The sequence below is a fragment of the Pochonia chlamydosporia genome, chromosome 3 (assembly GCF_001653235.2).
Source record: "Pochonia chlamydosporia 170 chromosome 3, whole genome shotgun sequence".
Lineage (NCBI taxonomy): Eukaryota > Fungi > Ascomycota > Sordariomycetes > Hypocreales > Clavicipitaceae > Pochonia > Pochonia chlamydosporia.
The window spans coordinates 3,633,327-3,661,204 of NC_035792.1; the positions used below are offsets into that span (position 1 = coordinate 3,633,327).

The 27,878-nt window shown below is 50.1% G+C and overlaps 11 protein-coding genes across 11 annotated transcripts; 5 read left to right on the top strand and 6 right to left on the bottom strand.

The window, feature by feature from the left end:
- Positions 1-1,994: 1,994 nt before the first annotated feature.
- Positions 1,995-2,147, top strand: VFPPC_17672 (hypothetical protein; the record flags this gene model as incomplete). Its single annotated transcript, XM_022429361.1, has 1 exon — positions 1,995-2,147. The coding sequence occupies one exon, from the start codon at positions 1,995-1,997 to the stop codon at positions 2,145-2,147; it is 153 nt and encodes a 50-aa protein (XP_022285601.1).
- Positions 2,148-4,342: 2,195 nt separating this feature from the next.
- On the top strand, positions 4,343-5,201 carry VFPPC_13729 (hypothetical protein; the record flags this gene model as incomplete). Its single annotated transcript, XM_018291501.1, has 3 exons — positions 4,343-4,346; positions 4,424-4,829; positions 4,898-5,201. The coding sequence occupies 3 exons, from the start codon at positions 4,343-4,345 to the stop codon at positions 5,199-5,201; spliced, it is 714 nt and encodes a 237-aa protein (XP_018145587.1).
- An 825-nt stretch (positions 5,202-6,026) lies between these two features.
- Positions 6,027-10,824, bottom strand: VFPPC_04933 (glycogen debranching enzyme; the record flags this gene model as incomplete). Its single annotated transcript, XM_018284196.1, has 3 exons — positions 6,027-6,113; positions 6,167-10,526; positions 10,595-10,824. 3 exons carry the CDS (start codon positions 10,822-10,824, stop codon positions 6,027-6,029), a joined length of 4,677 nt encoding a protein of 1,558 aa, XP_018145588.1.
- Positions 10,825-10,933: 109 nt separating this feature from the next.
- Positions 10,934-11,344, bottom strand: VFPPC_15871 (hypothetical protein; the record flags this gene model as incomplete). Its single annotated transcript, XM_018293624.1, has 1 exon — positions 10,934-11,344. One exon carries the CDS (start codon positions 11,342-11,344, stop codon positions 10,934-10,936), a length of 411 nt encoding a protein of 136 aa, XP_018145589.1.
- Positions 11,345-12,134: 790 nt separating this feature from the next.
- On the bottom strand, positions 12,135-13,228 carry VFPPC_04934 (oxidoreductase CipA; the record flags this gene model as incomplete). The annotated part of the gene is made up of 2 exons (XM_018284197.1): positions 12,135-13,097; positions 13,157-13,228. The coding sequence occupies 2 exons, from the start codon at positions 13,226-13,228 to the stop codon at positions 12,135-12,137; spliced, it is 1,035 nt and encodes a 344-aa protein (XP_018145590.1).
- Positions 13,229-15,329: 2,101 nt separating this feature from the next.
- On the top strand, positions 15,330-16,790 carry VFPPC_04935 (secretory lipase; the record flags this gene model as incomplete). The annotated part of the gene is made up of 1 exon (XM_018284198.1): positions 15,330-16,790. One exon carries the CDS (start codon positions 15,330-15,332, stop codon positions 16,788-16,790), a length of 1,461 nt encoding a protein of 486 aa, XP_018145591.1.
- Positions 16,791-17,086: 296 nt separating this feature from the next.
- Positions 17,087-18,458, bottom strand: VFPPC_04936 (glycerol-3-phosphate dehydrogenase; the record flags this gene model as incomplete). Its single annotated transcript, XM_018284199.1, has 2 exons — positions 17,087-18,296; positions 18,388-18,458. 2 exons carry the CDS (start codon positions 18,456-18,458, stop codon positions 17,087-17,089), a joined length of 1,281 nt encoding a protein of 426 aa, XP_018145592.1.
- Positions 18,459-19,599: 1,141 nt separating this feature from the next.
- VFPPC_04937 (gliotoxin biosynthesis protein GliK) lies at positions 19,600-20,643 on the bottom strand (the record flags this gene model as incomplete). The annotated part of the gene is made up of 1 exon (XM_018284200.1): positions 19,600-20,643. One exon carries the CDS (start codon positions 20,641-20,643, stop codon positions 19,600-19,602), a length of 1,044 nt encoding a protein of 347 aa, XP_018145593.1.
- Positions 20,644-21,803: 1,160 nt separating this feature from the next.
- VFPPC_04939 (hypothetical protein) lies at positions 21,804-24,385 on the top strand (the record flags this gene model as incomplete). Its single annotated transcript, XM_018284202.2, has 2 exons — positions 21,804-23,966; positions 24,029-24,385. The coding sequence occupies 2 exons, from the start codon at positions 21,804-21,806 to the stop codon at positions 24,383-24,385; spliced, it is 2,520 nt and encodes an 839-aa protein (XP_018145595.2).
- A 456-nt stretch (positions 24,386-24,841) lies between these two features.
- Positions 24,842-25,213, top strand: VFPPC_04940 (cupin 2 conserved barrel domain-containing protein; the record flags this gene model as incomplete). Its single annotated transcript, XM_018284203.1, has 1 exon — positions 24,842-25,213. One exon carries the CDS (start codon positions 24,842-24,844, stop codon positions 25,211-25,213), a length of 372 nt encoding a protein of 123 aa, XP_018145596.1.
- A 1,802-nt stretch (positions 25,214-27,015) lies between these two features.
- VFPPC_17671 (hypothetical protein) lies at positions 27,016-27,633 on the bottom strand (the record flags this gene model as incomplete). Its single annotated transcript, XM_022429360.1, has 2 exons — positions 27,016-27,323; positions 27,621-27,633. The coding sequence occupies 2 exons, from the start codon at positions 27,631-27,633 to the stop codon at positions 27,016-27,018; spliced, it is 321 nt and encodes a 106-aa protein (XP_022285602.1).
- Positions 27,634-27,878: the final 245 nt, after the last annotated feature.

Below are 27,878 nucleotides of genomic sequence, written 5' to 3' on the forward strand. Positions count from 1 at the left end.
TTATGCCATGCAATGTTTTCAAGAAGAATCTGATGGACCATGGATCCCAAAAGCTGCCATTCCTCCTGGCGATGGCACTTCATGGTACAGTGTTGGCAGTACCAGCACCAGTACCAGTGGCGGGACGGTGTCGGCACATCAAGGATCTCGGGCTGGATAGAGCAGCCATGACATAAGCTAGCTCTATAAGAGAAGCTATCGGCGGATACAAGCACTGATTGTTAAGGAAGCATCTTGGCCACTCGAGGGATTGGAATGAGGTTGGGTTGAGTATCGTTTGCGGCGAGACTGGATATGAAGAACGCTGGGGATTAGAGCGGGATCAGTCTGTGTTGGCCATCGTCAGTGCCGTTCATTTGACTACTGCAACAAGAATGAGATGTCGCCAGCAAAAGATTCTGTTTGCAGAACGCTAGTTATGTGCTGTGAAAGGACTTGTGGATTCAGTTTTTGACCAACAGTAGCAATGTTCGTCATCCATAGACAAGGAAACAGTTGATCCTGCTTCTCCAAGATCTGCAGATCATGACCCAGAAAGAAATGGCAGGATCATAGGCCCAACACAGATCTGGCCTAAGACACCACTACCCTTGGAGTGGATCGCCCTAGCTGCTTGACTATCTGATCAGATGCTGAGTCCTCATGCCTAGGCTGAGACATGTGAAGAAAAACAACATCGCGAATGAAAGGTCACTTCCGGTTCAAACGCGAAACGATGTATGGAGAAGGTATCTGCTTGCGTAGGGGCCATTTTGTTTCTAAAATGCTCTTTGGGCGGTACGTTTGGTTGATGTTGGAACGATGCGTAAGCCTGTACCTGACGCAGTGTGGTGCTCCCTCGATGCCAGTCTTCAAGACGCGCAGAGATAGTTAGCCAACTCGGGCCTATGGCGGCTTGGTCAAATATCTCTTACTCCTGTCCCGCTAGCCGAAAACACGGATATTTCGCCGTATCGAAGTGAAGGGCCAGGTTCTCATCGCACTACTAATAAACTGGCTAAAGGTCTGGTTGTTGGTGCTTGGAGAATCAGTCTGCTCGACTTCCACCATCATTGCCAGCAAGCCACATGGCTTCCACAACAACTTCGGCCACACCCAACTTGATCTGATGCATGGAGTCAATGTGCGAAGCAAAGCGGGATCACCCCATTGCGACCAAATTGGCGGGGAAGCTTTGGAGGCTTGGTAGACCAGGTGATGTGGACAGGGACAGACAAGACGGACGGAAGAGCTTGTAAGGCTGTGACAGGAGATGCGGGATGGAACAGAGCCCACAAACGACGATCACAGAACGCTGCGATGATTCGCATGGTTCGATGCATATGAAAAAGGGAGAGACGTCTCTTGCAAATACCAAACTTGCATTTTTCAGGCACAGGACCCTGTCGGCTGCATTATTTGACTGGGTTTTCTGACAGCTCGGAAATTGCGTGGTGGATAATCGTCAAGAAACCGAAGCCATAGCTGACAGGCACCGTATGGGATTGGCCGAGAAGCGTTCAGGCTGCATACACCGTGGTCGCTGACGGTGGTGATGGGTTCATTGTGACAAGGTGCCGTTCGTTCTGGGCCTCTCGTATTCATCACAGAGGAAATTTGGAGCGGGCGGTGCTAGCAGAGCTTGGCGATGGCACAACACACAACACGCCACAGCACATTGCTGGGTGCATGAAACAATGTCAGAGCAATTTCGTGCTCGAGATGCATGTGGCTATACAGAGTAGTCTGTCACATACAATGGATTGATAGGAGCGTTTGAAAGATCTTGGTCGGGGTCTCGGAGGCAGAGGACCAAATTGTGCAGGTGTGTGCGGTAGGGTTGTTGTTGTCGCTGATGAAAGCACGAATTGACCTTGGTGTGCAATGATTGAAGACCGAGCCTCAGGATTGGCCCAGGATCTGTGCTGGACAAAGCAACTTTGGGAGACTTGAAACTTGAAACTTGAGATATTTACAGTAATCTGGTGGACAGTGCATGCATGTGGAAACCGAGGATGGAATACGCAAAAAGAAAGTTGAACCAGCCCACTCTTCCTTCAGCTGTCAAGTCGAGGCCCAGGCACCAGTTGACATCCCCTATTTTTAAGGCTGACACAAGAGGCCCGTCGTTCCTTCTTTGTTTGGCACCGGCTTCAGTCGTGAATTAAACTCACCCAAACGGACTGCAGGTTGGCCAGGGCTCACGGCACGACATAGCCGCAAGGTTCACCAGCTAACCCTCCATGGTATCGCAAGGACACATACATAACAAGTTCCTTCTGAACACCTGAGGCTGGGCTGAGGTGACGCAGCTGTGAATACTCCGTGCTCCTGAGAAAACTGAGATTCGTTGCTGTTAGGGCTGGAGGTGTCACAGAGCCTAATAATTTTGTGATGCTTGCATTCCGTGGCGCAGAAAGCTGCGTCCTTGAATCCACCAGCAGTAGGAGAGGGACCGCGAGAAGGGAAAACAAAATCATACCCCGAAAGAAGGGCGTGGTTGTCTGTTAAGACAATACTTGAAATGATTCTGGCGAATGCGCTCATTCTCTGATTTGCTGCGGTATTTTGTGTCTTGCACAAAGCAGACTCGTCACATCGCCCAATGTCGTACCGTCACCGCCGACGGGATGGACCGATTGACAGATTGATGGCCAACTGAGGAGTCACCATTGGACGATGATGCTGTCAGGTGGTGCACATATGAGTGCGTTTGGGGATGGGCAAGATGGGCTACGAAGGGGATACAGTATCTTCTGTCGCTTTGGAAGGGCTTTGCTGCCTCGTGATGTCTTTTCTTTGCACCGCATTGTCCACGATACTTTGATGTTAGTGCAATGGGCTAAGAGCCTGCCAAGCTGCAAACGGCATGTCAGGTCAGGAATGTGAGCATTTTTTACACTCAAGGCTTGGCTCCAAAGTCAACCCACAAAAATACTACCTATCGCACAGATGACTATACTATGACCGATATGACACTTTACTGTAGTGCTGCAACATTGTCCCATCTGCCTTTTGCTTTGACCTGTCCCTACCTGTCCCCTAGGTTTCAGTCCTTTGAAGATGTCAGGCACCGTCTGGTTGACCTCAATTCGGCTGTCTGCTCCATGTCGAACACGCGGTCGATCGGTCCCAGTGCCAATCTCTAAGTTCCGGTGGTTTTCTGGTGGCTGCCGGCCTTCTCCAGCCACTGACAGCATCTGCCTCAGCATCTGAGCTGCCTGAGTGGGCAAAGCGTGGTGGCCAAGGACCACTCCGGCGTCGAGTTCCCGAATCCCCCAGCGCCCAGCCCATCTCGCCCATCTCTCCCATACAAGCACAAGCATGCACAAGACCAGACATACGTATGTACCCTCCACTAGCCCCCCATTTTCCCACCTTTAGCCTGCCTACCGCAGCCACCAAAATCGGCTCGGCCACTCACATTTCAGACCTGTTTACCCGATTGGGGCACTAAATCCACCCGTGCACAGTGGATCGAAATGCATGCTGCAACATTGAGCAAGGAAAGCTTGCTGCAAGGCCCATTCCCGTGTGTGTCTCTGTGTGTGTGTCTGGCGTGGCGTGGCATGGCATCGCCGAGCCGTTGGTGGCAGTGGTAGCACCAATGGCCCAATGTCTTGTGGTACAAAGGTACGGAGTACATGGCGCCAAGGTGGTCGGTTCAATGTTGGTCATGGCCAGTCTGCGTGCAAGTCCAACCGATCGCTCCTTCCCATTTCATCCTCAAGCCCCAGTTCCTCCTCCCCCGTCCCGCCGTCATTATTCCAGGACTCACGCTCCTCGTGGCTTTCCATTCCTTTCACCTCAACACAATCAAACGGCGGTATTTACTACCAACTGACCCTCGCCGGCGCGTCGGATTGCTCCTGTTGTTATTCGACTCCAATCTGCCGGCGCTGCCTTCCCGCCTCGATATCTGCCACCAGATCCTTTTCGCCGGTCCAACTTTTCGCTCGTTTACCTCTACTGGCGCCATTGATGCAAGGAAGAAAGTGCTCCGCTTCACACGTTTCACCACACATTTGGCCGCTTGTCGAAACCAAAAATATCGACACCTCCGCGAGTTTGACCACACGCCAAATATTTTTGTCTCATTTTTTTCCGGCGCTGTTTGTATACCGTGACGCACCCGCCTCGACCCGTCTCGACCTACCGAACTCATTATCCCCCGAATGATACAGCATTTGATGAGAACCAAGACAAGATAGCGACTGCCTCCCTCTCGACTCTTCACCTTGCCACAACAGCCATTAATTGGGTCTGCACGGCATAATCATTGCTACGTAGAGGCTGTGACTTGTACCACACGACGATATTTCACGACTAGAATTCTCTCACGACAGCAGATACTACCTATATCATGGGTACGATAACTACCCCCAACTCATGTTGATCTACTCGAGGTCTTGTCTATCTCTTAACTAACAAACTCATGCTGCAGCGCAACAAGGTGGCGGCGGACTATCTTATACGATTGTCCCTTTCAACGATATCAACAAACTTCCTGCCTGTGCTAATGCCTGTGGCCCTCTCTGGGATGCGAATGGCGCCTGCGTCCCCCCGGCCGTTGCTACTGCGGATGCAAACACATACCAATCCTGCTTTTGCTCCAATGCAAAGGTTGCACCATTCGCAAACGGAGGAGCCGCAAATGTTTGCCCAAATGCATGCCCGGGAAACCCACAGGGCTTAAGCTCCATCGCGAACTGGTTCACGAGCCTCTGCAACGGCAAGGCACCTGGAAATACTCCCAAGACAACAGGAACGACCTCAGCTACCGCGACGAACACCGCAGGTTCATCAGGAAACAATAGTGGTAGCAGCAATAGTGGAAATGGCGGCGATTGGTACGTGTTCACCTTTTTGAAGGTCGATGTGCGCGTCTTGGCCAAGAAACTAATTTTTGATGACTTAGGCTTTCTAACCACTGGCAATGGGTCATTATGCTCGTGGTTCTTGTTGTTGCTATCGCTGGCATTTGGATTGGCGCATGTATCTGGCGTCGTAAATACTTGAAGAAGAAGGACCGTCAAACTTCACTTGGCCAGAAGCACTCGGGGTCTGCTAGCCGCCCATCATGGGGTCCTACCGTCACCGGATCTGAGTCTGCCACACCGATGGCGTTCAATGCTGGTCGGGATGCCGAGCAAGGAGTTATTCCCGAAAAGCCACGAAAGACCAAGCAGAAGAAGAAGTGGACGGTCACTCAGCGCACTTAGAACGACTCAAACGATCATTTATCCAAAATATTCAGCCTGCGATACTTCCACGACGATCCGATTTTTTATGTTTCCTACATAGTTGGAATTCTTTATCTCTGGCCACTGCGCCCTGCTTTGCATCTGCCGTCTTCAGTTCGGAAGACTACGAATGAGAAGCCGCTCTTGCTACACCCATCATTACCGACCCATTGGATATACCGGATACATATTTCTCGCACTATGGGTGTGCGCCTCCTCTTACAGGACTTCCGACACGGCCGTATATTTTCTATTTTGTCATCGCTACGTCATTCGATGAAAGGATCTTTGTTGTTTCAGGAGCCGCCAAAATCTCTGCGCTTTCCCCTTTACTTTGGATTTGATATTCAGACGGCGACCCAGGGAACCAGGAGATGAGATTTGCTACTCGACTCTTAGTACCTAGGTCTGCTGATCTCTACCCGGCGTTGCTACTCTATATCTTTTAATCTGCTTGGACTTGGGGACCTTTATCCTCTATTGTTTATTTGGCTTATTTTGGGCGGTTATAGGCGTTTCTGACGGGGTTATATTGACACATCGACACTGTACTCTAGAGGTGTCGACAGGCTTTGCCCTGCCACTGTGTCTTGGGATTAAGAATCGGGCTACCCAAGAGGTGGAGGAACCAAGCCATGTAAATCGGCTAGCTATATCTATATATATTTCTTTACGTTATGGCTCCCTCCTACACGCGGTGACGATGTTGGTGGGGAAAAGGATCATGGTGTATTTCGTATGCTCATAAGGATTCTATAACGGATATATAACTAGGACTTTTGATGTGCTTTTAAGGTACAATTATTAGGTTTCTGCTGCTTCTTGCTGCGCTTCTCTACCGTCCATGTAGAGATCAATCAAACAACCTGCCGACCAAGCTTGTGTGGGACTCTGTGGCTCATTAGCATCGGGTGTAGTAACATAGAGTTCTCAGTTTCACTTACCGAGTCTGGGCAAAACTCCCCATTCTTCTGTGTCAGCTCCGTCAAACCGGCCCAGGGACTCTCCTGAATCATCTTCTTGCACCCGGCCAATCGTCTCGTAACCTGTTGGAAAGCCTCTGTCCTGCCCTCCGGAGTTGTGCGTCTCATCAAGTCAAACTTGAGCAAGGCACGGAGGAAGAATCCTGTCGGCCACAGCCATTCTGGACCCTGGTGGTAGTTCCTGCCCTTGCTAGTTGCGAAATCGTCACTGTCTTCGCTGTTGCGGTAGTACGGGCGATAATTGAGGTCGGCTGGGTCAAGTGTCGCCATGCCCGTTGGACCGCGGAGGACGGAGTCGGCTAGACAAAGGGCGTGCATGGCGTGATCGGGATCAAAGAGAGATGGGGCGACGGCCATGGCGATGGGGAAGTTTGACCGGAACTGGTAGTCTTCGTATTCTTTGCCCGATTTATAGAGATCCTTGTAGATGCCACGGCGGTTGATGACGGCAGGGTTGACGTTATATTTGGCATCGTCCTCTGTTGTGAGAGGAACAAAGTAGCACCTCTCGAAGTTGGCTTTGATGCGTTCTGCCCAGTCCTTGAACGAGACAGACTTGCCGTCTCCGGTTTTCACAGAGGAGTAGGCGTATTTCCCTTGTTCATTCAATCCGACTAGCCATGCTAATGTGCTGTATAGTAGGCCAGTGATTTCGATGGCCGCACCGTCTCGCGGAGTTCCAGGCACTCCTTTGGAGCCAGCTCGTTCGCTCTCACCCATTTTGTCCATCCAAGTCCCACAGTTGGATTGATTACCACCAAAAATGATCCCGGTTTCCCAATCAACATGGATATCTTGGTTGAAGCCCTCGTCCTTCATTTGGGAATCAATCTGTGGCCCGGCATTCGCTTCTCGATACTTCATTCCTGAAGCGTGTCTCTGGAGGGCCTCCTGAATGATGTCTTCAATAGTGCTTTCTTTTGAGTATGCTCTAGGATCATCAGTTGGGAACCACGTATCGTCGTAGGGCAAGAACCGCCGCTTGACAGATGTCTTCAGCAACGATGTGCCCTCAGGGGCACGGTGGACATAGTCTTGAATCGTCTGCAGGAAGAACCATATCGAGTCTCTAGAGTTGTATCGAGGGGCGTCGCCACTACTCAAAAGATTGGGGATCATTCCGTGCTTGAGTACACTTGCGAATGCCAGAATATGCTCCTTGGCCTCGTCAAACCGACCAGTACCCAGATACAGTCCACGAATGGAAATGAAAACATCACGACCCCAGCACCTTGACCATTCCACAGCGAAATGGGGCAATCCAGCTGCAACGGAGGGCACTGCTTTGTTAGGCCACAGAGATGCAGACTTCACGTATCCCGTCTGCTGCACGCTGACTAGCGCCAAGCTCTGAAGAAACCATTGCCCCTTCTCAATATTCTCACCCATCAACTCCAATGCCCTGTCACGACTGGCGTTGTAGGCTGTTCGAAGAACCAGCCCAAAATATCGAGGCAGAAGGAAGCTAGGAATCGTTCGGATGGCATCGAACCGTTCCTTGAGCCATGAAGCGGGTCTTGCAAGCTGCTCTTTGCCTTCGGTCTCACTCATCCTCTGCAGTCGGCCAAGGATGTAGTCAAGAGCCCAGGTGCCTTGGCGAAGGTTTTGACACAGAGGATGAGCCAAGTTATTTTCACGAATTATGTCTTTCATGAGACTCCACCATCCTTGCAACCCAGCGTAGACGAGCGTTCCGTATCCGGGGATGTCATACGTCCCGTCACGTCCATTATTGGAGTCAAGCTCTTCCGCAGCGCATCTGTACATCAAAAAGTTCAAGTCGATGAGGTCCAATTGGCTCCAAGCCGCCTTAGCACCCGAGGTAACATACGTATCGAGACCAGCAGAATGCTCTGCAGCCGGTATCCACGTCTCGAAAAGTGCAATACTGCCAGGAGGGAATTTATCCCGCACAGTGATGATTGTGTCCTCGCCCTGAACGTCCAAATCCACACCCGTAATATCTACAACCCGACTTGGAAGACCAACCAAAAATTGGCCTTCATTCACTGCTTTGGCAGTGGCCTCGGGACTGTCATCGACTTCCAGCTTCCAGCTTCCCAAGTGCTGGGCTCGGGTTCCAGCCAGATGAACGGGATTCAACGCGCCGTTACCATTGCCATAGCCAGGGAAGGCCGTGTGCGCAATCAGAAAGTAGCCCTTTCGTGATTCAGGATGAACCCTGTGCACCGTAATGTATTCCTCTTCATGATGAATGTGGGTCTCATCGTAGCCATCTTTGCCCATAAGAGTATGAATCTGGTTCAGCAACTTTTTGACGCCAGCAATTCCATTCTTGCCTCGTCCAACTTTGATGGGTGCTGATCTGGACGATTCTGACGTGTACAAGCGAGTTTCGTTGACAAGATCGACGAGTTTGGGGTATACTTCGTCATAACCCATGACTGAACCTGTAGCGCTTGAGCACATGCTGACAAGTGCTGCATTAGGAAGTGTATCTCGTGCATCTCGTTTCTGGGCCGGTGTTTCATTATCATGAGTGCAGTCCATGAATAAAGCATGTACTGGCGTAGGTTTGATGCGTCGTATGATTTCTCTGGTGAGATCTTTCTTGTTTTGTGAACCAGGAGACAGCGTGGGATCACCGCGAGAAATTTCGTCGACTTCAAAACTGCCAATTGGGCGACCACCATGCCGATGAACCAGTCGACTGAGCTCTGCAGTACTCCATGCCTGCATGGCCTCGCGAATGAGGGAGCTGAGCCCAAGTCGCTTGACGAAGACGTAATCGGTGTCTTCTGAGCCACTAAATAGCTCGGCCACAACGTACAGATCTGGCCTCACGCGACGTGCTTCGTCAAGAATATGTTCAGCAACATGAATAGGTGTCGAATGACAGTTGTCTATGCGCAGACCAGCAAAGTGTGTTGCCAGTTTACGAGCGTACTCTGTCATATGGTTCCATAACCAAGGGCTATCATCTGGTTTTGAACCGTATCGCAACTTGACGCAGTCACCCCAAACGATAACCTCTCGCCGTAAGTATACCCGGGCATCTGGACCAGCATTGTCTACCAGTGCATTTCCGCCCCATACCCAGCCATTATTTACTAACATCAAGTCCCGAGGGTTATGTTTTGTCGTCGCAGCATTCTTTGGCAGGCGTGTAAAATATGTTTCAATTAGAGGATTTTCGTCGTTTATGGGACCCAGCTTAGGACCGTGTTCGTCCAACCGAACATATTTAATACGATTGTAAAGTTGTTCGAGAATTTCTTTGACGTCGCCATCGTATTCTTCATATAATGGCACATTCATTGCATCCAAGATCTCCACCATTTTGGATCGGGCCGCGGCCTTGTCTGCAGAATCGGCCGACTCCCCTTCGTATCGGCCAAAGGTAAAGGCAAGTAGAGTTGCCGCAACGTTGGGATCGACACTTCGGAGAAATCGTTCACCGAGTTGGCCAGCACCTAAAAGACCGAATTTCTTAAGGAATGAAACCTGTTGAGCAAGGCCAGCGTCCTTGAGTTGCTCTAACTCGTCTTGAAGTCCGTCGGTATTTTGAGATGTATACGTCTTTGTCTTGGTCCAGGCGTCAACTGCAGCATCTGCGTCTCGCTCCACGTCAAGTGCATAGTATTCCCATAGGCGAATCTTGGCAATGACCTCTTTCTTAATAGCCTCCATAATCAGGAGCAGGTCTTCAGGTGACTTGGGATGCACTGGTAGGCCCAGAGATGCCAGATTTGCGCTCAGCTCCAATAATTTGGAATCGAGCTCATAGGCAGACTCTAACCACGGAGCAGTTGAAAGGTTGTAACCAGCTTCTGGGTGTTCTTGAAGCCATTTTGTGTTGTGGGCCGTATGATTGAGTACAATATCCGTCAAGCTCAACAAGGAATGATCTCTCTCTAAGCTTGCGACCAGCTTCTCCACGTCTCTCTCTCCATGGGGGAAGCACTCAGGGTCCCAGCCAAGTTGATCGTACAGACTGTATGGCGAATTAGATGACCCTCGAACCTGCAAAGGCGCAAAATGGATCATATTATATCCACGATCGCTTATTCCGCGTAAGTGGCTATCCCAGTCGGTAGGATATTTGCCCATGAATTTGCTGATGACGGAGAAAACCGACAGAGCAGGCAGTGGAAGCGGGCGCCCATCTAGGCGCAGCCGAGGCGCAACATCTATGTAGTAAACTGGTGTCTTCTTCAGTTCAACTGCCTTTTGCGACGAATCTTCGGAAAGATGGGGTTCGAGGCTGGGTAGCTCAGCGTAGGTGGTGTAAAATGCGTACGCTCCTGGCTGGTGGATTTGGATGGATATCTCAATTGAGCGATTGAAGTCGGGTGTTAGCCTAAATGATCATTAGTAAAAGCATCAATTGGGCCATTTTATCATGCGACAACCCTATAAAGCACTTACTTGAATTCCCTGAAGCTATCGCGACGAAACTCTTTGCCCTTCTTGGGTATATTGACCCACAAGCTGCCATTGCGACATATGGACGAGGTACCCTCAATGGAAAACCTGAGAGTGACAGGGTCATTGGATGGCGGAGCAATGTATATGTATTGTCTCTCAACGTCGGGAGAGCCGTCGTCATTGAGCGGTAGCAGATATACCTCTGTGGTTGTCATTGTGCCTGGGCTCATGATGTAAAAGAGAGGAGGGGAGCAACCTTTGCTGCCCCGCGCTAGAAAGACCAGGCGACGTCAGAGGAGCTCACAGTCAGAGTGGGCTGGTGGACTGGATCAATTGTGGTCAAACTTGGCTTGTGCTCGAGGCACCCGACGGCGCTGGCTGGTACTGCAAAGGCAGGCAAGCAATTGGTTCGGTATCCACCAGAGCTCCAGGATCTTCAATCCTGTTTGGTTTCCGCTCTGTACAGTCCAGTTTCACCCGGATTGCCAAGTTTGGTCGATTTTCAAGCTGCTGCAGGCTGTGGTGGATAGCTTTGTGAGATGGTGGCGATCGCAAAAGATAAGGCAAAGGAAGAGAGGAGAAGCATGCGCTGCTAGCAATTCGAGATGGAAAAAGGCGCAGGAGTGGCTGCCAACCCGCGAGGATGGGAGGAGCTATTTTTTCTGACACCATCGAATGTTGGGACGGCTGGCGAGCTCGATCAGGACACGGACGGTGAGGTGAGGATATGTTGGTGTGGCTTCTCATCATTGGGACGTCAGTCAGGAGGCTTTGGTCCGTATCTGCTCATTTTGGACGCCAAAAAGGGACCCAAAGGAACCCAAAGGGAAGGAAAGAACGGGGGCTGAGAACCGCTACCGAGCTCATGGCTGCGAATGGGAAGGAGCAATCCTGAACCTGCCAAATGGCGAGACACCTGGCTAGTCACCCAGAAGTGAAAAGACCAACAACTACACCGTACTCCGTTTGCTATCTTTGACGACCCCATGTCTAAGAGTCAAGCACCGATTTTGCTTGAGCTTCTCGATCTCAACGGCACCTCTGCCATAGCCCATTTGGAGCTTGGCCATTTTTGCACCAGTCTCCACTAAGAATTTCGCCGACGACTCCGGTCTGCCGTCTAATCATCTGTAATCCGGAGGTGAGGGATTTCAAACTGCGGACCTCAATCTGTCTGGTCACTAGGTTCATTACTCTTTCTGCGATGGCTCAATCTTGCTAGCTATGCACCAACCAGCAGGATATCACAGCTAAGTTATGGCCGTTGGTCATCTACAAAAGAAATCGAAACATTTTCCTTGGCGAGTCATAGCGGTGGTGCTGAGACGACCATGAAACTTCAAATGGCTTTTACCAAGTCCCATTGTGCTAGAGAGAGCAGCGCTTCTGTGTGTGCCACACATATGCACAACCTGCACAAATCGTCGAGGAGAAAGTCACGCGTGAGGCTGGATTCATGAATCTGGGTTCTTCATGTAGTCTATCACGCTAGCAAGCACCATGCAATCCAGAAGCCAAGCATTGACGAGACTTCAACAGCCTATTTGTAAAGATTAATCTCAACAGGAATCCGTCCAAAGCCGCCTTCAATCATGCCAATAGACCGCTTGGTCGCTTCGTCAAAATCCTCCCTAGGCAGGCCCAAAATGTCATTTGCCAAACCCTGAGTGTCCTCAAAGTTACCACCACCGTTTGGATAAAACGTACGAGTATAAAGGCAGATACCGAATCCCAAGTGATCACCCGACTTCAGGATCTCCATACCCCGTTGATATCTCTCCTTGTGTGGCTCATACTCAATAGTCCAGTCGGCGTCAGTCGTACCCATAACACGATTAACACTGTCCAACATGTCCCGCTGCGACGCAAGGAAACTAGAAATGAAGAGAGGCTTATTGCGCCAGTTCGAAATAGTTGGAGACTGATCATATTCATCTTCAGGAAGCTCCTTCAAGCTGAGGAGAGCCTTCATCGCACGACCGCACTGGTCCCAGGTCGAGGTGTTAATTCTGGTCTTGCCATCATCGATCAAGGTGACCTTCTTGTTTTTGAAGTCGAAACCATACCATCCTGGGCCCATTGCCAAAGAAAATTCATACCAAAATGAGCAGCACATGGCGATCCAGGAAGAAACACCTTCTTCCTCGATCAGTTTGATTCCTGGAATAACACCTGGCCGAGTCAAGTTTTCTTCCCCAAGCTTCTCGTCAAACACGTTGGTGCCGTAGCAGTTGGGCATGATCCACGTAACACCAGCCTTGGAAGCAGCTTTAATGATTTCGGCCTGTGTACCACGTGGGACGGTCACAGCCAGCGAAATGATGAGAAATTGTTGACCCTTGAGGGCATTGACGAGGGACTCGTGATCATCATAGTCCACCTTGATTGGGATGACGCCTTCAGGGACTTTGGTGTTGCTCTCTTTACGGATCAAGGCAGTAATTGTATGCTTTCCAGTTGAAGCAAGCGCAGCAGTAATATATCTGCCAACTTGACCAGTAACCTGATATGCGGTATTAGCAGGAGTTGACCTGGGGCGTGAGATGCTGGCAAGTCACTTACACCAATAATAGCCACTTTCTCAATGCGGTTGGTGAAGCCTGCTGGCTGATCCTTGGCGTATTTTTGGGCCATGCTGATTTCACTTTTTCTTTTTAGAACTGAGTTTTGTAATTGATAATCGTCTTTGTAGTGCGTGATTGGAGGGTAGAAAGATGAGTCGACTTTAACGGGTTGCAACCGCGATACTTTATATCTTATTCAATCCAATCCACCTTTCATACCGCGTCATCGCAATGGACTTTACTTACCTCCGATATACACAACATAGCTGTTGTATCTCGGCCGTCTAATTGTCGGACGTAAAACTGCCTTATTTGGCAACAGAAACCCCGGCCTTCTCCGCCGGGCCGGTGTGGGTCCAGAGAAACCAACAGATCCAAGTCAGAATACGAAACTGGGTTAGCGGCATCGTGGTGACGGGACTTATCTCCGATACATAGGGATTATCAACTTGTAAGTTTGGCTTGCTTGCGGTGTTCGCTGTTGTCATTGAGCCGAATCAATAATTCTTTAGAAATGTAATAAGCTTCGCATTTTAAATAGTAAGGAGCTATTTTCACAGCGAGATCGCCTCCAGCGCTGATGGTTTCGTCCACATACCAGCCGACGCTGGACACGGGCGAGCCTTCATATGTAGATGTTGAACTGCAACAATGTAATCCCATCAACGAAACCTGAAGAATAAATACAGCATAGCCTGCAAACATGCAGACACCAATGATGTTTGAAGGAATTCCACCAAGTATATCCTACAAATTGTAAGTCTCAGTGGATAAATAGGAGCACTCAGTGGCCACAGCGTTTCGCAAGACTCATGGAAGAACGGCGGCCGAATTGGGCAACCTGCTGCACCACCTGAAGTGCGATTGATGTTTCTATTGGATACAATGTGTAACTCGTGTGATTAGTACAGCGTAATAGAGAAGAACAACGGTCGTCAGTGGCGCAGCAATGTAAGTGGGCTATACCCCATCAATGGCGACAGAGTGCTCCAAGAATCTCCCATCAAGGTGTTAGCATTGGCCATGTCGAGTATACGGCATTCTAGGCAGAATTCGAATGTGAAGCGGTGATGGTTGTAGAGCACAGATATTCCTGTGTCTGGTGAATTCTCGTTTACGTCCATGGAGAGCTGTTGACAGCGAAGGTTACACTAGGCACCAGTCCGCAGGCCGTCCATAGCGACATGCAGTCTGTTTGTGTGGAGAAACACATCAATTAATCTGCGGAGGGGGTTGCGAGGATATGGCCTGCTTTATGCGATCGATCTGAAAGTCTTCTAATATGTACAGAGGCGGTTCTCGCTATGGCGGGTGCTGAAGAGGAAACATAAGAGAATTGCAAATGGGAGGTTACCGGGCGGTGTATTCTTCATTCAGGACTAAAGTTTTATACTTTTTCAGCTCGGATCTTTGTCGTCTAAGTAGATTTCGGTGACCGTGATGTCCATTGAATGCAACCTACGTGTGAGACTTCACAACAAGCTACATTAAACACCAGCCAGTATACACTAACACCACATCATACTATACAATTGGCTGTCGCAAGATAAGTGGTACCTCAATGTGATCAATACTTTAGTCTCTCTCCGCTTATACCCCATCTTATCTAGACAACTACTAGCACAGGCACGAGCTTTCAAGTTTCATTCCAATCCACCAGGATACCGCCCAGAACTGGATAAATGTCTCATTTCCAGGCTTCCTTGTCGGTCTAAACTTCGTACAGGATGACGGCACATCGAAACGCGTTTACAGGTCAATTTGACAAAGGCGCAACTAAAGCAGCCAAGAGTGGCTGCTTCTACACAAATCCTGCGGAGAGCACTCAACTCCACGAAAGCCGCATGGACGCCATGTCATTCGGCATCAGATTATACGCTGCAGCCACTCACAGGTCTTTCTACTGTAACATTCCTGGAAATAAAAGATCGTCGCTTGAACCCGCCCTGTCGATTCTCCGCATGAGTCAAGCCGTACTAGGCAGTTAGTGCTGACTTGGCGATGTGGACTGGCTCATTCCCGGCCATGAGTTGACAGGGGACTTGGGGGGTGTTGTTCCCAGTGCCGACTACGAGAGAATGCAGAAGCATGCACTTATATAAATTCTTGACATTGCACTGATTTAGAAATTCAATGGTCAAGTTATGTAGAGATCAAAAGAGTTTGCGAAAATGCATACTCATATGACTTCAGCCATTGTATTGGCATTGAGCGTATTAGCCACCACCACCAATGGACAAACCCTTAAACCACAAACAAACACATTCAACTCCAACTTCACACTCTCCAGCAAACAAATTGCTCCTTTAAACCTATCATCCGTGGTCGCAAACAACATCAACATCGCCACGCAGTTTGAACGCACAAACTGGGCCACAGGCTCCGTCTTTGACGACCCGTTTTACACAAAACTGCCAACAAACGCCACATCTGCTCCGGCAGGCTCGCTCCTAAAAGTCGAGGCATTCACCAACACGTCCAGCTACACCATTGCGCCGACCCTCGCTTTATCACGGATCATATACCAGTCCAAGACTCTAAACGGGTCACTTGTACCCGTATCAGCATACATCCTATGGCCGTATCTGCCCCGAGGAGGGCACAAGGTCGCACCTCTTGTATCCTGGGGTCATGGCACGTCAGGAATCTACCCAGAATGCGCGCCGTCTCACGTCCGCAATCTCTGGTATCAGTTCTCCACGCCGTACAGCCTCGCCTTAGCAGGGTATGCGGTCGTAGGCACTGATTATGCTGGCTTGGGGGTTCCATTCTACCCTGATGGCAAGAACATTACCCATCAGTACGGCGCATCTCCCGCCGCTGGTAACGACTTGCTCTATGCGGCTCAAGCTGCTCATGCAGCTTTTCCAAACCAACTGAGCAGAGATTTCGTCGTCATGGGCCACTCCCAGGGCGGCGGTGCTGCGTGGGCTGCTGCCCAGCAGCAAGTCAGCGCCAAAGTTCCTGGATATCTGGGCAGTATTGCTGCCGCTCCTGTAACGGATGCGTTCGAGCTGTTTACCACGAACAAGATTGGATTATTTCAAGAAGCCCGAGGGATATCCTTGGTTTATCCTGAGCTATCCATCTCTCGTATCCTGACTGACACTGGCGTTAAGCTAATGAATCTCATTAGTGATATCCAGGGTTGCAACTCGGTGTTTGCGACTGCAATCGTAGGGTTGGTAGGGACGGACTTTCAAAATCCCAAGGTCGATCTGGTTAAAACCGAATTTGCCGACTCACCGTACTCGGAACTTTGGGCAAATCTTACAACTGCAGGAGGGAAAGACTTCCAAGGGCCAATGCTCGTGCTACAAGGAATGGCGGACAATATCCTCCCAGAGCACTTAACCACGAAATATGTCAACAAGACGTGTGAGAGATATCCGCATAACGAGCTGCAATACGTCAAGGTGAATGGCGTCAGCCATGTACCTGTTATGTTTGCGGCCCAGCAAATTTGGCTCGAGTGGCTGGATAGGCGTTTTTCGAAACAGGGTCCTGCTAACAATAAAGGCAAATGCAGTCAGCAAGAGATTGGTTCAACCGCCCCTCGGCCTCTGAGCGAGTACCAGGGCGATCTGAACTACTTTTTGGAGTATTCCTTGGATTCTTACCAGGTAGCATAATGACAGAAGCTTGCAGAAGTCACATCGACGTTTTGCATCCCATTATTGCATGTGAATAGCATTAATATACTAATAAGTGCCGATTGTAACAAAACGCCCACGTTAAAATTGCTTTAAACCCGCCGCTGTATGTACCGTCCCTGTAAAGTCTCCCTGCTCTTCAATGCGATGTAGCCAAATTCCCCCGTGCACACCTTGGTCGTAACATGTCTTACAATGATGGTTTCAGCTCCTTCCGAGCTGGCTTGGTATCAGAATCATGGGCAATCGTTCCTAAACAACAAAAATTTCATCTTTCACGCACCATCTGTGACCTGTGCCACCAAGTTGGGGATATCGTCAACTTGCTTCTTGTTGAGCAAGATGTCGTTGACGGCCGTGAACAGGGGGTATTCCTTCTCCAAGCCACGAGCTTTCAAGAAGCTGTTGACCTCATATGCTGTAGTCGTTCCTTGCAGCTTTTGGCCGTTCAAGTCCTGTTGCTCAACCTCATCAACTGTGATGCCCTTCTCAACGGCCTTTTTGGCGCAACGGAAGTTTCGTCCACCGGAAGAAGACGTAATCAAATCGGCAACACCGGCTGAGGTTTCGGTAAAGGTTTGACTCTGAACGGTTTCGCCAAAGAATTCCTTTCCAAATCTCACCATCTCCATTAGACCGATACGCATAATGGCAGCTTTGGCGTTATCGCCCCAACCACGGCCGTCAACGAAACCTGCAGCAAGAGCAACAATGTTCTTCAAGGCGCCACCAAGTGAGACACCCGCAACATCGGACACCATCTGAACATGGAAATACGGCCGATGGAATAGAGTGCGGAAGCAGTCATGATCTAGCGGTGGGTACTCAGCAGGCACTCCGGTAAGCTTGGTCTTGGAGTTTCGCCCTCGGCAATCTCTGTGAGACACATCCTGGAGGTCGGTAATAGTAATACCAGGGTTGGGGCTGCCTGAACGCGGCGACGGATTTCTGCTATTGTCCATCGGCGGAGGGTCGTATGCGATGGTGGTCTCTGACCACTTCTCGGCGGCAATCTCGCTGGCGATGTTGGCCCCACTCAAAGCACCAACATAAATATTCAAGCCGTCACCAATCCACTCACTGAACAAGCTAACGCCATCGTCTGTGACGTTGACGCCCTTGATGCAGCTGATACCACGTGCAAATGGCAAAATGTGACCTCGCAGCTGGTCGCAGACCTTGGCGATAAACTGATGTGGCAGATTGAAAATGAGAATGGATGAGTCTTTGACGGCGTCGACGAGTGATGGGTTGGCGATGATGTTGGAGGGGAGGGTAATGCCGGGCAGGTACTTGACATTTTCGTGATTGTTGTTGATAATGGATGTCAGTTTTTGGGGCTTGTCGCCAATGGATGAGTCGTAGTGCTTCGAGTCGCTGGGTACAACAACGTCTTCCTCAAACACCCACATCTGAACCTGCTCCTCAAAGATGTCATTGTGTTGCTTTGTGTTCTCAGCGACGATCTTGGCAATCGTGGACCCCCTTCAGAGAGACGTAATGTTAGATCACTGCTTTACAGCCTTGGTGAATACGTGCCGTCCGTGCCAAAGGCTTGACGACTGCGTTTACTTACCAATTGCCGGATCCCACAATGGTGACCTTGTGCTTCTTCTCGTGACCACCAAGAAACCCGTTGCTCGCCATTTTTGCTGTTGTCGCAGAATAGAACCGTACAGAGGCAGAATAGAATTGCAAACGACTGCGCTGGACTGATAACCGCAGAATAGGTAATCGTAGCATACGGCTGATCACACGACTTGGGCTTTGGGCGCAAAGGAGGGGAACAGGGCTTCAATATATGTGCTTGAGCCAGTTGAGAAAAGAAAAGTTCGTCGGCATCCACGACAAAGGCCCAGAACTGCCCCTCCAAGGCACAACAGCATTCTGCTGAAGCTCTGGCTGGGCGACAATACAATTTGGGCACGGAGCACAAGCTCAACACTTCACCGCTTGCCTGTAGGGGTTTAGCGCCCAACGGTTGGTCCGTGTTGGGGCAATTCGGCCATCACCGGGTCTGGCCGAGATGCGAGGCTCTCAGTGACCTTGGTGGTGCAGCTGCCGCCTCCAAGGCTTTCACATGCAAGAGGCATGCGACCAGCCAGGGTGCTAATCACTAATTATAGTGGCTATCAACCCGTGGGGACATTGATTGATTGATGGAAACAGATGCTTATCGTGCCTGGCAGCATTTCTGCCCCAGTGAGCTGTTTGGATCCGCTCGGCCGTGGCTTGTTGGGATGCCCAGCCAACAATCATCGTCAGTCGGCCGCCTTCACATGCCAGATGCCAGCACCGTGGCGTTTGATCGTGCAGGGTTCTACCGGGTGCTGCAGGGCATCTCGCCGTTGAATCGAGATAGCCTGCCGTCTTCCTGCAGGGCCAGGTACATTATTTGAGGTTTCTAAAAATTTCCGGGCCGAGGATTCCAATGCTTATCACACATATACTCTTCCGCTCCTCACTCCCTCGTCTCTTGTGGCCGCCTCCTCATGTTTGCAGCACCGAAGCCGAGGCGACAAAACTCGTCGCTGAAACAGCAAGTACAGTTGCATATGCCTTCGCTTTCTGACTCTTTGTTCTCAGTGTCATGATGCAACTTGACCTCCGTAAATCGAACACCGACAGGGTTGCATTATCGGAAACAGTCGTATTATTCATGCACTTTACGTTACATACAGTTATGTAATGTAGATACGTTATTCAGCCTCTCTTGTCAAAGGTGACGCACAGCCCGACGACATCTTTCTGGCATAGTGTTCATATATTACACTTGGAAGTCTGCTATTTACGCCTTAACATTTCCTACAAGCGAACCTTCGTCCTCCGAATTCTCCTCCTCGGTTCTCTCACCGTCGCCAAATATAGGCTTAAAGGCAACATCGTACGACATCCACATGACGTTAAATAACATGGCTACGCCTTTTGCAAGCCAGGGTGGAAGTTTTCCCGTCTCATCGGCGAGAAATCCTGTCATGGAGAGGATGAATATCAACAGAGGAGCCCAAAGGGCAAGGAACACATATTGTCCCACTTTCTGAGTCCATCTCGTTGTCATATAAGAGTGCAATGATGCCAGGTATTTTTGATAGCTGGCAGGCAGATCATGTTCCCTTCCACCGTCCCGGAGGAGATTAAGGTAACGCAGACTCGCCTGAGCGTAGTTAGGATCTGGTCTTTGTCGGCCGTCCAGGAGGCGCTGCCACCATCTCCTATTGTCATCTCCATTTGAATTGTACGCCGCGTACAGTGTCCTTGCGAGGAATGGCGTTGGCCCCTTTGGGAAAGTTTCTTTCGGGGCAATGGGGTAACAGGGAACAACTATCTCTTTGTAGCTCGATCCAGCCCCTTCTGTGCGCATAATTGTTCTGTAGTCCTTCTGAGTGACCTCGTAGACTATCCCGATGAGGCTCCCATCCCATTCCATATCTTGGTGGACGGACTCGGCGCGATGTGCCTTCTTCTCCTCTGGCACATTTCGAAATCCAACGTTTGCAAAACACGGCTCGCGATACGGCACTCCTGGGAGATCGAAAGTGAGTCGTATACTGGGAGCTGCAACATTCACCTGTGACAGAGGTCGAATGCCACGGACACCGAGGAACGTTTTGGCACACATGTTAGAGCCATAGGCCAGATACAGCACAGTATCACTGGCTGACGCATCTAAGCCCTGGGTGGCACCCTCAGCAGACTTTGCGAGCCGTGCTGCCGATGTTGTAGGTATTGACGAGGCTGGAGGGTATGAATCTCGAGCGGGCTGTCGGGCTGAGACGTCGGCCTTGTCCAAGGCGGCCGACGCCACGGATTGTGAGTTTGCGGCAGGTGCCATGGTTCAATTGACTCAGAGGGCGTTGTCAATTGCTTTTCTTCGAAAGAAAGAAGTATCGTTTCGGCTGCTCGTCTCTTCGATTCAAGGATGCTGATATTCAAAACCAACAGTTTCCACAGATCAATGAAGATGAATTGAAGACAGTCAATTGCAAGTATCGATGTGGCAAACAAAATATCTTTGAAGGCTTCAGTGGGTACTACCTGATACTTATTTTGGTGCCATCAAATGACGGGCCGTCGCAACAGACATGGACTGGAGCGGACTTCCAGCGGAGCCTGCGGAGTCCTGTTGCGTCAAACAGCCAGTTGAGCCTTGACGCTCAAACTAGCCCTATCCCGACCGCCCGTTTCGAGTGTGACCTTACAAATCGACCTGCCCGGAATCCTTCATGACACCGTGGCGCGCGGGAAGGCCCAAGGTTCTAAAAGCCGGGATGTATGGGTATGCCTGGTTCTTCATCTAATCTTGGTGTTCAGTCATGGGCGAGTGCAGGGCTGACAGCTTGGCCACTCGTGACGGGTTTGGCGATGTCCCGAAATCCGCGCCACGCGTTTCTATTCTACCTGGCATAACTTGTCTGGGATGACAAGCATCAGCGGGAAACCTTAATTCCTATCCTCTAGAACCCGTTATGCTAACATGCCAGTCACCGTTCCCCGGCTCAATTGAAGTTTTTCGATAAGGTATCGGCCCAGCGGGAGAAGCGTTTTTGTCGGAACTTGAGAAGCCGAAAACACGGACTAATCATGGTTCATTTCCACAAAGTTAATTCACCATGAAGCACAATGAAGAAGACTTTGGTTACTCAAAGTGTCAAGTTGACTCTTACCATAGCGCCTCTAAGGGCGGATCAGAGTCAACAGGCAGCCGTTGTTCCTTCCTCATGCCTGGGGACCAGCCAGGGAAACTACCTGCCACCGTTCCTTCCTCGCTTTGGGTTTATGCTTCCCAATCTGAAGGAAGGACGCTCTGGCTGTGTCCAAGTAACAGTAGAACACGGTTTTTCGTCACAACTTACTAATTCCAATCCCAAATTTTGATCCTATTCACCAATCCACTCCAAGTTCTAGTCTTTGCCTTGCAATGTGGAAACCGAACGTCCATACCATTCACTGTCATCTGTGTTGAACGTTCAAGCTGAATAGACTGTGTTCACGATGCCCAGAAAACTCAACATGACAACCCCCCAATCTGCATCAAAAAAGCAGTCAAAGAAGCTACTCCAGCGGCAGCGAACGCAATTTGGAGAGCTTGACACCACGCCAACTAGCCGGCACGAGGAATCACCAATTCCATCTGCTCGCCCGAAAAGGCGAGTCAATGGTAGTGGTGCCAAAAATACTGACAGAACTACCGCCGCCGACGAGTTTGAGGATGGAATTGATGATTGTGATTTGGAAAAGTTTGCTGACACTCAGCCCAACACGAACCCTCAGGTTGACAGAAAGATCGCTTGGTCCGAAAAGGATTCAGAAACCCACAGGAGTTCATCCATGTCCTCTCACGAGGAGCAGCATTCTGGCGAAGTTTTCGGATATATTGGGGAAGATGACCCGTTTTCCAGCCCCGTATCTGGACGTGATGCTCTCCCGGACACATTGCCTCTTCCAAACGTCTATGGAGACCTGTCAGTAGCAGACGGTCATGGTCGTTCACCACCGCGTGTGGATTTCTCTGAAACCGCTTCGACTGTGTATCGCAGTTCGCCCTTTGGGCGCAGCCATGCCTCCAAAAAATCAGGCACGACTTCTCGACCAGCCTCTATCTACGAGGAGGCGGAAGGTATTAATAATCCTGATAAACCAAATGAGCCAAAACAAAGAGCATCAAATCGCGGCGTTCTATTGACACATGTCGATGGCCAGCAGCCCATTTCGCAAATGGAAAGCACAGCGAAGGACACTTCAAACCAAAAGAGCAGCGACATGCAAGCAATACTACCTTCTGCTCCTCTTCCACCCTGTGATGACAGTATCGGAGCAGAAAGTGGCAAAACAGGTTGCACTTTAAGATCAGAGGCGCTTCAATTCGATAATGCACTGACAGATCTGCTTCAAGAGACTGGTGAGCGTGACACAGAATCAAACACCCAATCTTGCGATCTGAAGCCAAAGAAGAAACGAAAGCAACGGCCCAAGACCCCTATCCAATTCGACGAAGAAACTCAAGAGGTCATTTCCATGCCCCGTCGCCCAGTACACAACAAGCCACAACGAAAACCCTTGATCAGAGGCAACAGCAATCCAATAGGTGCCGTAGAGAGAGGTCATAAGAAACGCAAAGTCGACAATACCAGCGATGGCAACCCTCGTAAGAGGTTCAAACCCGCAGAGGCAATTATAGAACAGGACCTAACTCTCGATGATGGCACTGGGACTGCCTACAGCACCACGGAGAGCAGTCTCGTTTCTAATCAATCCGTCAAACAGCGGCTTCACGATAGCGAAGTTACCAGCCTAAGTGAGGAACAAATACAAGTTCGTCGTCAGAGTGTTCACGACAACGTTCCGACCACAAGCCACGCAGAAGTCGCAAACAGAGTTCACTCCCCGGAACCAGCGCCAGCTGTGAGCTGTCTTCGCCCGCCAGTGTTGTCGAAGACCCACGATGTACCAAAATATGGCGATTGCATCGTTGTGGCACAAGATCTGACCGAAAATGACATGCATTTTGATACAGACGGTGATCTTTCTAGTCATGTCCCGAGCCAAACTCATGAAGTAGCATGTGGTGTTGGAGGAGCCGACAACTGCGAGGGAGTTGCCATAACATCAGATCAAGACAAAGACACCGAATTAGCTGCCGAGAATTCCGGTATTCTAGGGAGAGCCATTGAGGAGCTGAGTGTTGAGATGCCTCAGACCCGGGTTTTGTCCAGGTCCAGGAGAAGTAACTTAGCCGATACAAGAGTTGGAGGAAGCTTCAGCGTGAGTGAGGGGGGAAGTCCAATTCCATGGCAACAGCAAGAGAAAATGGTCGACATGGCATCGACTAAAGGCTCAAGCGTCGCTTCATCGGACATGAAGGTTTCAAAAATAAACCATGACTCCGTTGTGGCACAGAAATGCACTCGGGCAGCCAGAGGAACTCAAACGCAAATACATCAACCCGATAGACAAATTCCAGCGGATAATGATGCTGATTTGCCACAGACAACCCTTGTTGTTCAAGTCGGCAATCACCGCCAAGCACAGGAGTCTGCCATATCTGACATCGCGCGAAAGCCAAGGAAGTGCCACACCATCAAGAAGGGTGTGCCTCTCGTACAGACTCCTACGGCATTCGGCGAAGCTCGACAGCAACTTCATGAATTAGTTGATGTAGGTTTTTCAGTGGTGTATATGGCATGACTTGACAGTATCCCCGATCTAATCTGAGTTAGGCTTTCATAAGACGGGTTGACTCGAAAGTTGAAGAAATTTGGGCGGTCAAAGACGGTTACAAGAGCGCCGGCAACCGTTGCGTAGAGAAGATACATGCGCGCTTCCTGCGCGAGCGCTACACGGCTTTAGACGTTGCTACTGATCATACGAAGAGGTTTCAAAGTCTCGTTTCGAAAGGTGTGAAGTCCGTGGATAAGAACAGCAAGAAAAGAAGCGAGTCGCTGCAGGACCTGATACAAACGACGTCACACCAAAGGTTGCAATACGAACATGCTATGTCGACTTTGAGTTCTTTGTACGAGCAGCTCATAGCAGCAACCCGTCCTTGCGACGTGTTGCCGCCAGATCATCTTTAAGCACTTTCTCATCAGCCACATGAGGCAAGGACACGCTTGTAATAAATGTGTCACAGTTGTCGAGGACTGTAATCTAAGGTTAAATCACGATTAGTCTATTTCCGTAAAGAGAAGTAACTACGTTAATAATTTTGAGAGCGAAATGTGTTAATTTCTCATGATACCCTTCCTGAATTTCATATCAAAGTTATGCTTAATAGTTGTCGATGGTGGAGTAACACTGAATGGGCGCGCCTTCCGCACAACGGAGTGGAGTCAAGGATTGATTAGTTGACGAAAATCTGCTGCGAATGCCTGGTGAGTATATATATTAGCCCATATGATACTGACGCGTCTGGTAAACGCCCAACTGTTCTTAGCAAGTCGCATTTCCGGTATCTGTTTGAAGTGATACTTTTCACATACGGTGCAGCCTACGCAAGACAGTAAATCAATTTGCATTCTCTCACACCAGCCATGGCAGCGATATCGATCCCTCAGACACTCGACTCCTTCGATGAGCAATGGTCCCCACGGCTAGTCGCATCTATCAACGACCAGCATGTCAAAGTAGCCAAGATTGACGGCCCGTTCATTTTTCACGCACATCCTGACACGGACGAACTGTTTTATGTTCTTTCTGGGAAATTGACCATGGAAATCGAAGGGCAGGAAAGCATTGAGATGAATCAAGGAGATGTCTACGTTGTTCCGAAGGGCGTTCGGCATCGCCCGGTCGCCCGGAATGCGCATATTATGATGGTGGAGAAGGTTGGGACGGTGAACACAGGCGACGAAGAAGGGTCAGAGAGGACAAAGGCGGTTAAGGATGCGAGGGGTGTTTCATAGGGATTTGGTCCTGAACATGCTATTGTTGCTGAAACTGCATGGGGTCTTTCTATCTTTTCACACTTCAGGGTGGTTAGGCGCGGACTTGCACCTTGTGAATCGATGGGAGTCAATCAATGGCTTATTCAAGTGCCGAAGAATGAGGGGAGTCGGATGCAAAGTGACTGATTGACTGGGGGATACCAGTGCCGTCGAACCACCATGTAATGTCTGGAATCACTGTCCAACTTGTCATGACCATTGTGGTACTCTCTGTGGTGGTGCAGATTTCACGGTCTTGGAAGTGAGCAAGGCTTGTGGTTATATCGGGCGTCACTGCAGGTGATGCACCTGAGATGGCGCCGATCACAGATCGTGGCATTTTCAAAAGCAAGGTTGCTTTCTGTGTCGAGAAATGTGATTATCCACTACTCGTCTGAGACGTCATCGTGATTAGCGTGCACTTAGTCTTGCAAATACACCATAATCGCCATACTTAACAAAATAAACACGCCCGCAAAGGTATTTAAAACGCATTTGTTCCTTACGACTACCACAAAAAGTCGCTCCAAAGAGGGCTCCAACAACAAAAGAAGCGGCTTACTATTGTAGCACGGGGAAACGTGGCTGTCAGCAGCGAGACGCAAGAGACGGACCACAAAGACATTCGTTTACCGAAGCCTCCACGATGAAGGATCAGGATAGGCCAACGCAAGCCGGAGAACTGGAACATGCTCCGCCGCCACCACCAAGGTAAGCAAGCACTTTGAAATGCTCATGCGTATGCGAGATGCCTTTGTACTGGGCTGCCAAGAGTCTGGAGCTTTGGGGGCGTGTTCTGCAAGCTTGGTCCTCTTTGTCAAGGGTGCTGGACATTTCCTGTATTCCTCGAATGCCGTCGATTCTGTTTCACAAGGCTAGTTGTTATCTTGCACTCCACGGACGCAAATTTGCTTTTCGGGCCAGCCCGTCCTTGGGCTGCTCATCAGGTGCGATATTACGTCGTCATCCAAGATTTGCAATGCATCAAGCAGGGCCCTGGGAGGCAGCGCAACCTTTTACTGGAGCGAGTAAGGACCAAGACGCGGAGGGAACGGGGCTGAGTCGAACGCACCATCGTCATGGTCTGCGTTGTCCAAGCCACGACCGGAGGGTCAAGACTCAAGATGGGCTGGTGACACCTTTGACTTTGGTCATTCCCGTCCGCTGTACCGTGGAAGGAGAGGTTCAAAGTTGGGCCAGCTGGAGGGTCCCAGAGGTGGCGAGCTCCTGTTCGGAGTATTCTCGTCGTATTGGTGGCATTGTGGCACTCATGAATGGCACCAGACCAGACGCAACTTGGCCCATTTGATCAATATTGTGCCGAGTCCATCGCGCCTGCCAATCGAGTTCTCGCCGGTTCAGCTTCCGCGTGCAAGAAGTCTTGCAGCGGGGAGCTGCGTGTTTTATCCTTTGTCATTCATTACGGAGCGATCTCGTCGTCTCTTTGTTCGGCATTTACTGTACGAGACAACTTTTTGATGTCTTGAAAGTATGTCAGGTCTATTCTGGAGATGAGTGTCGTGGTGACCTCACCCCGTCATCAATCTGGCCCCAGAACACCTCTGGCTCTTGAACAGAGTATGGGGAGTCAAGCACTCTCATGCACACCAAGCCAGACACCAAAGAGACCCGCTGAAGACCCCGTAGTGCGCCAAACAGACGAGACATGGACCCAAATGTCTGGCATTGAGAAGAACAGGAGACACAAGACACATGCAGCTTCCTTGCCTTCCCCCATCTCCAAGCCCCCAGCCCACTTCGCTCCCAGCTAGTCCAGGACTTCATATTGGCTTTCTGCCCCGCTTTTCAATCATCGTCGAGGACCCCGTCCGATTCTGATTCTGGATTTTTTTCTCCTTCTCGATAGCACACGCTTTTACGGCTTCCGAGTTATTCGTTCGAGGCGTCACAACAGCTCCAGCTCCGGCGACGCATCCAGTACCACGCTCTCTGTCCCATTCGAGGGCAGCGTCGAGGCCGGCAGCAAGGACAAGGACAGCGAAGAGAGCCATAACCAGACCGAGACAAAGACCAAGAACAAGGCCAAGAAAATGCCCTTTCGACAACGCATGGCCCGCCATTTTGGCGACTCGGTACGTGAATGACAATGAACACATATATTCCTTCCCCCGTCTTGCCAGCCTCAACCGCAATGTCTGCACAACTCATCACCCTGTTCTTCTTGTTTGCGCATCTTACACGTGGACTCTGTTTGCTCAAGGTCGGGTTGTACTTGCATCTATGAGCATGTATAAGTACCCTGGTGTATGCGCCAACCGGCACTTGAATCTTGGTGTTTGCCCGCCTCCAAGGAATACGTGGCATGGGATGACTTCTGGCCCTCGACGCTTAACCTTTACATTACTCCCTGATCTAAATCACTCGCTAACTGACACCATGTCGCAGCTTTCTCCAGAAAAGTCCTACCTGAGTTACTACGACGTATTGTTAACCGTTGAGGATATCAAGTCTCTTAAAAATGACTGGCTTACGGACAACAATATTGCCTTCTGGGAAGAGTATCTCGAGCGTGAGACCTTGCCTCGCTACCCCCAAGCAAGAATCATATTACTTCGCCCAAGTATGACCTTTCTCCTGATGAAAGAGCCCGATATGCGACATGTCCGCTCTGCGCTTCCAGACT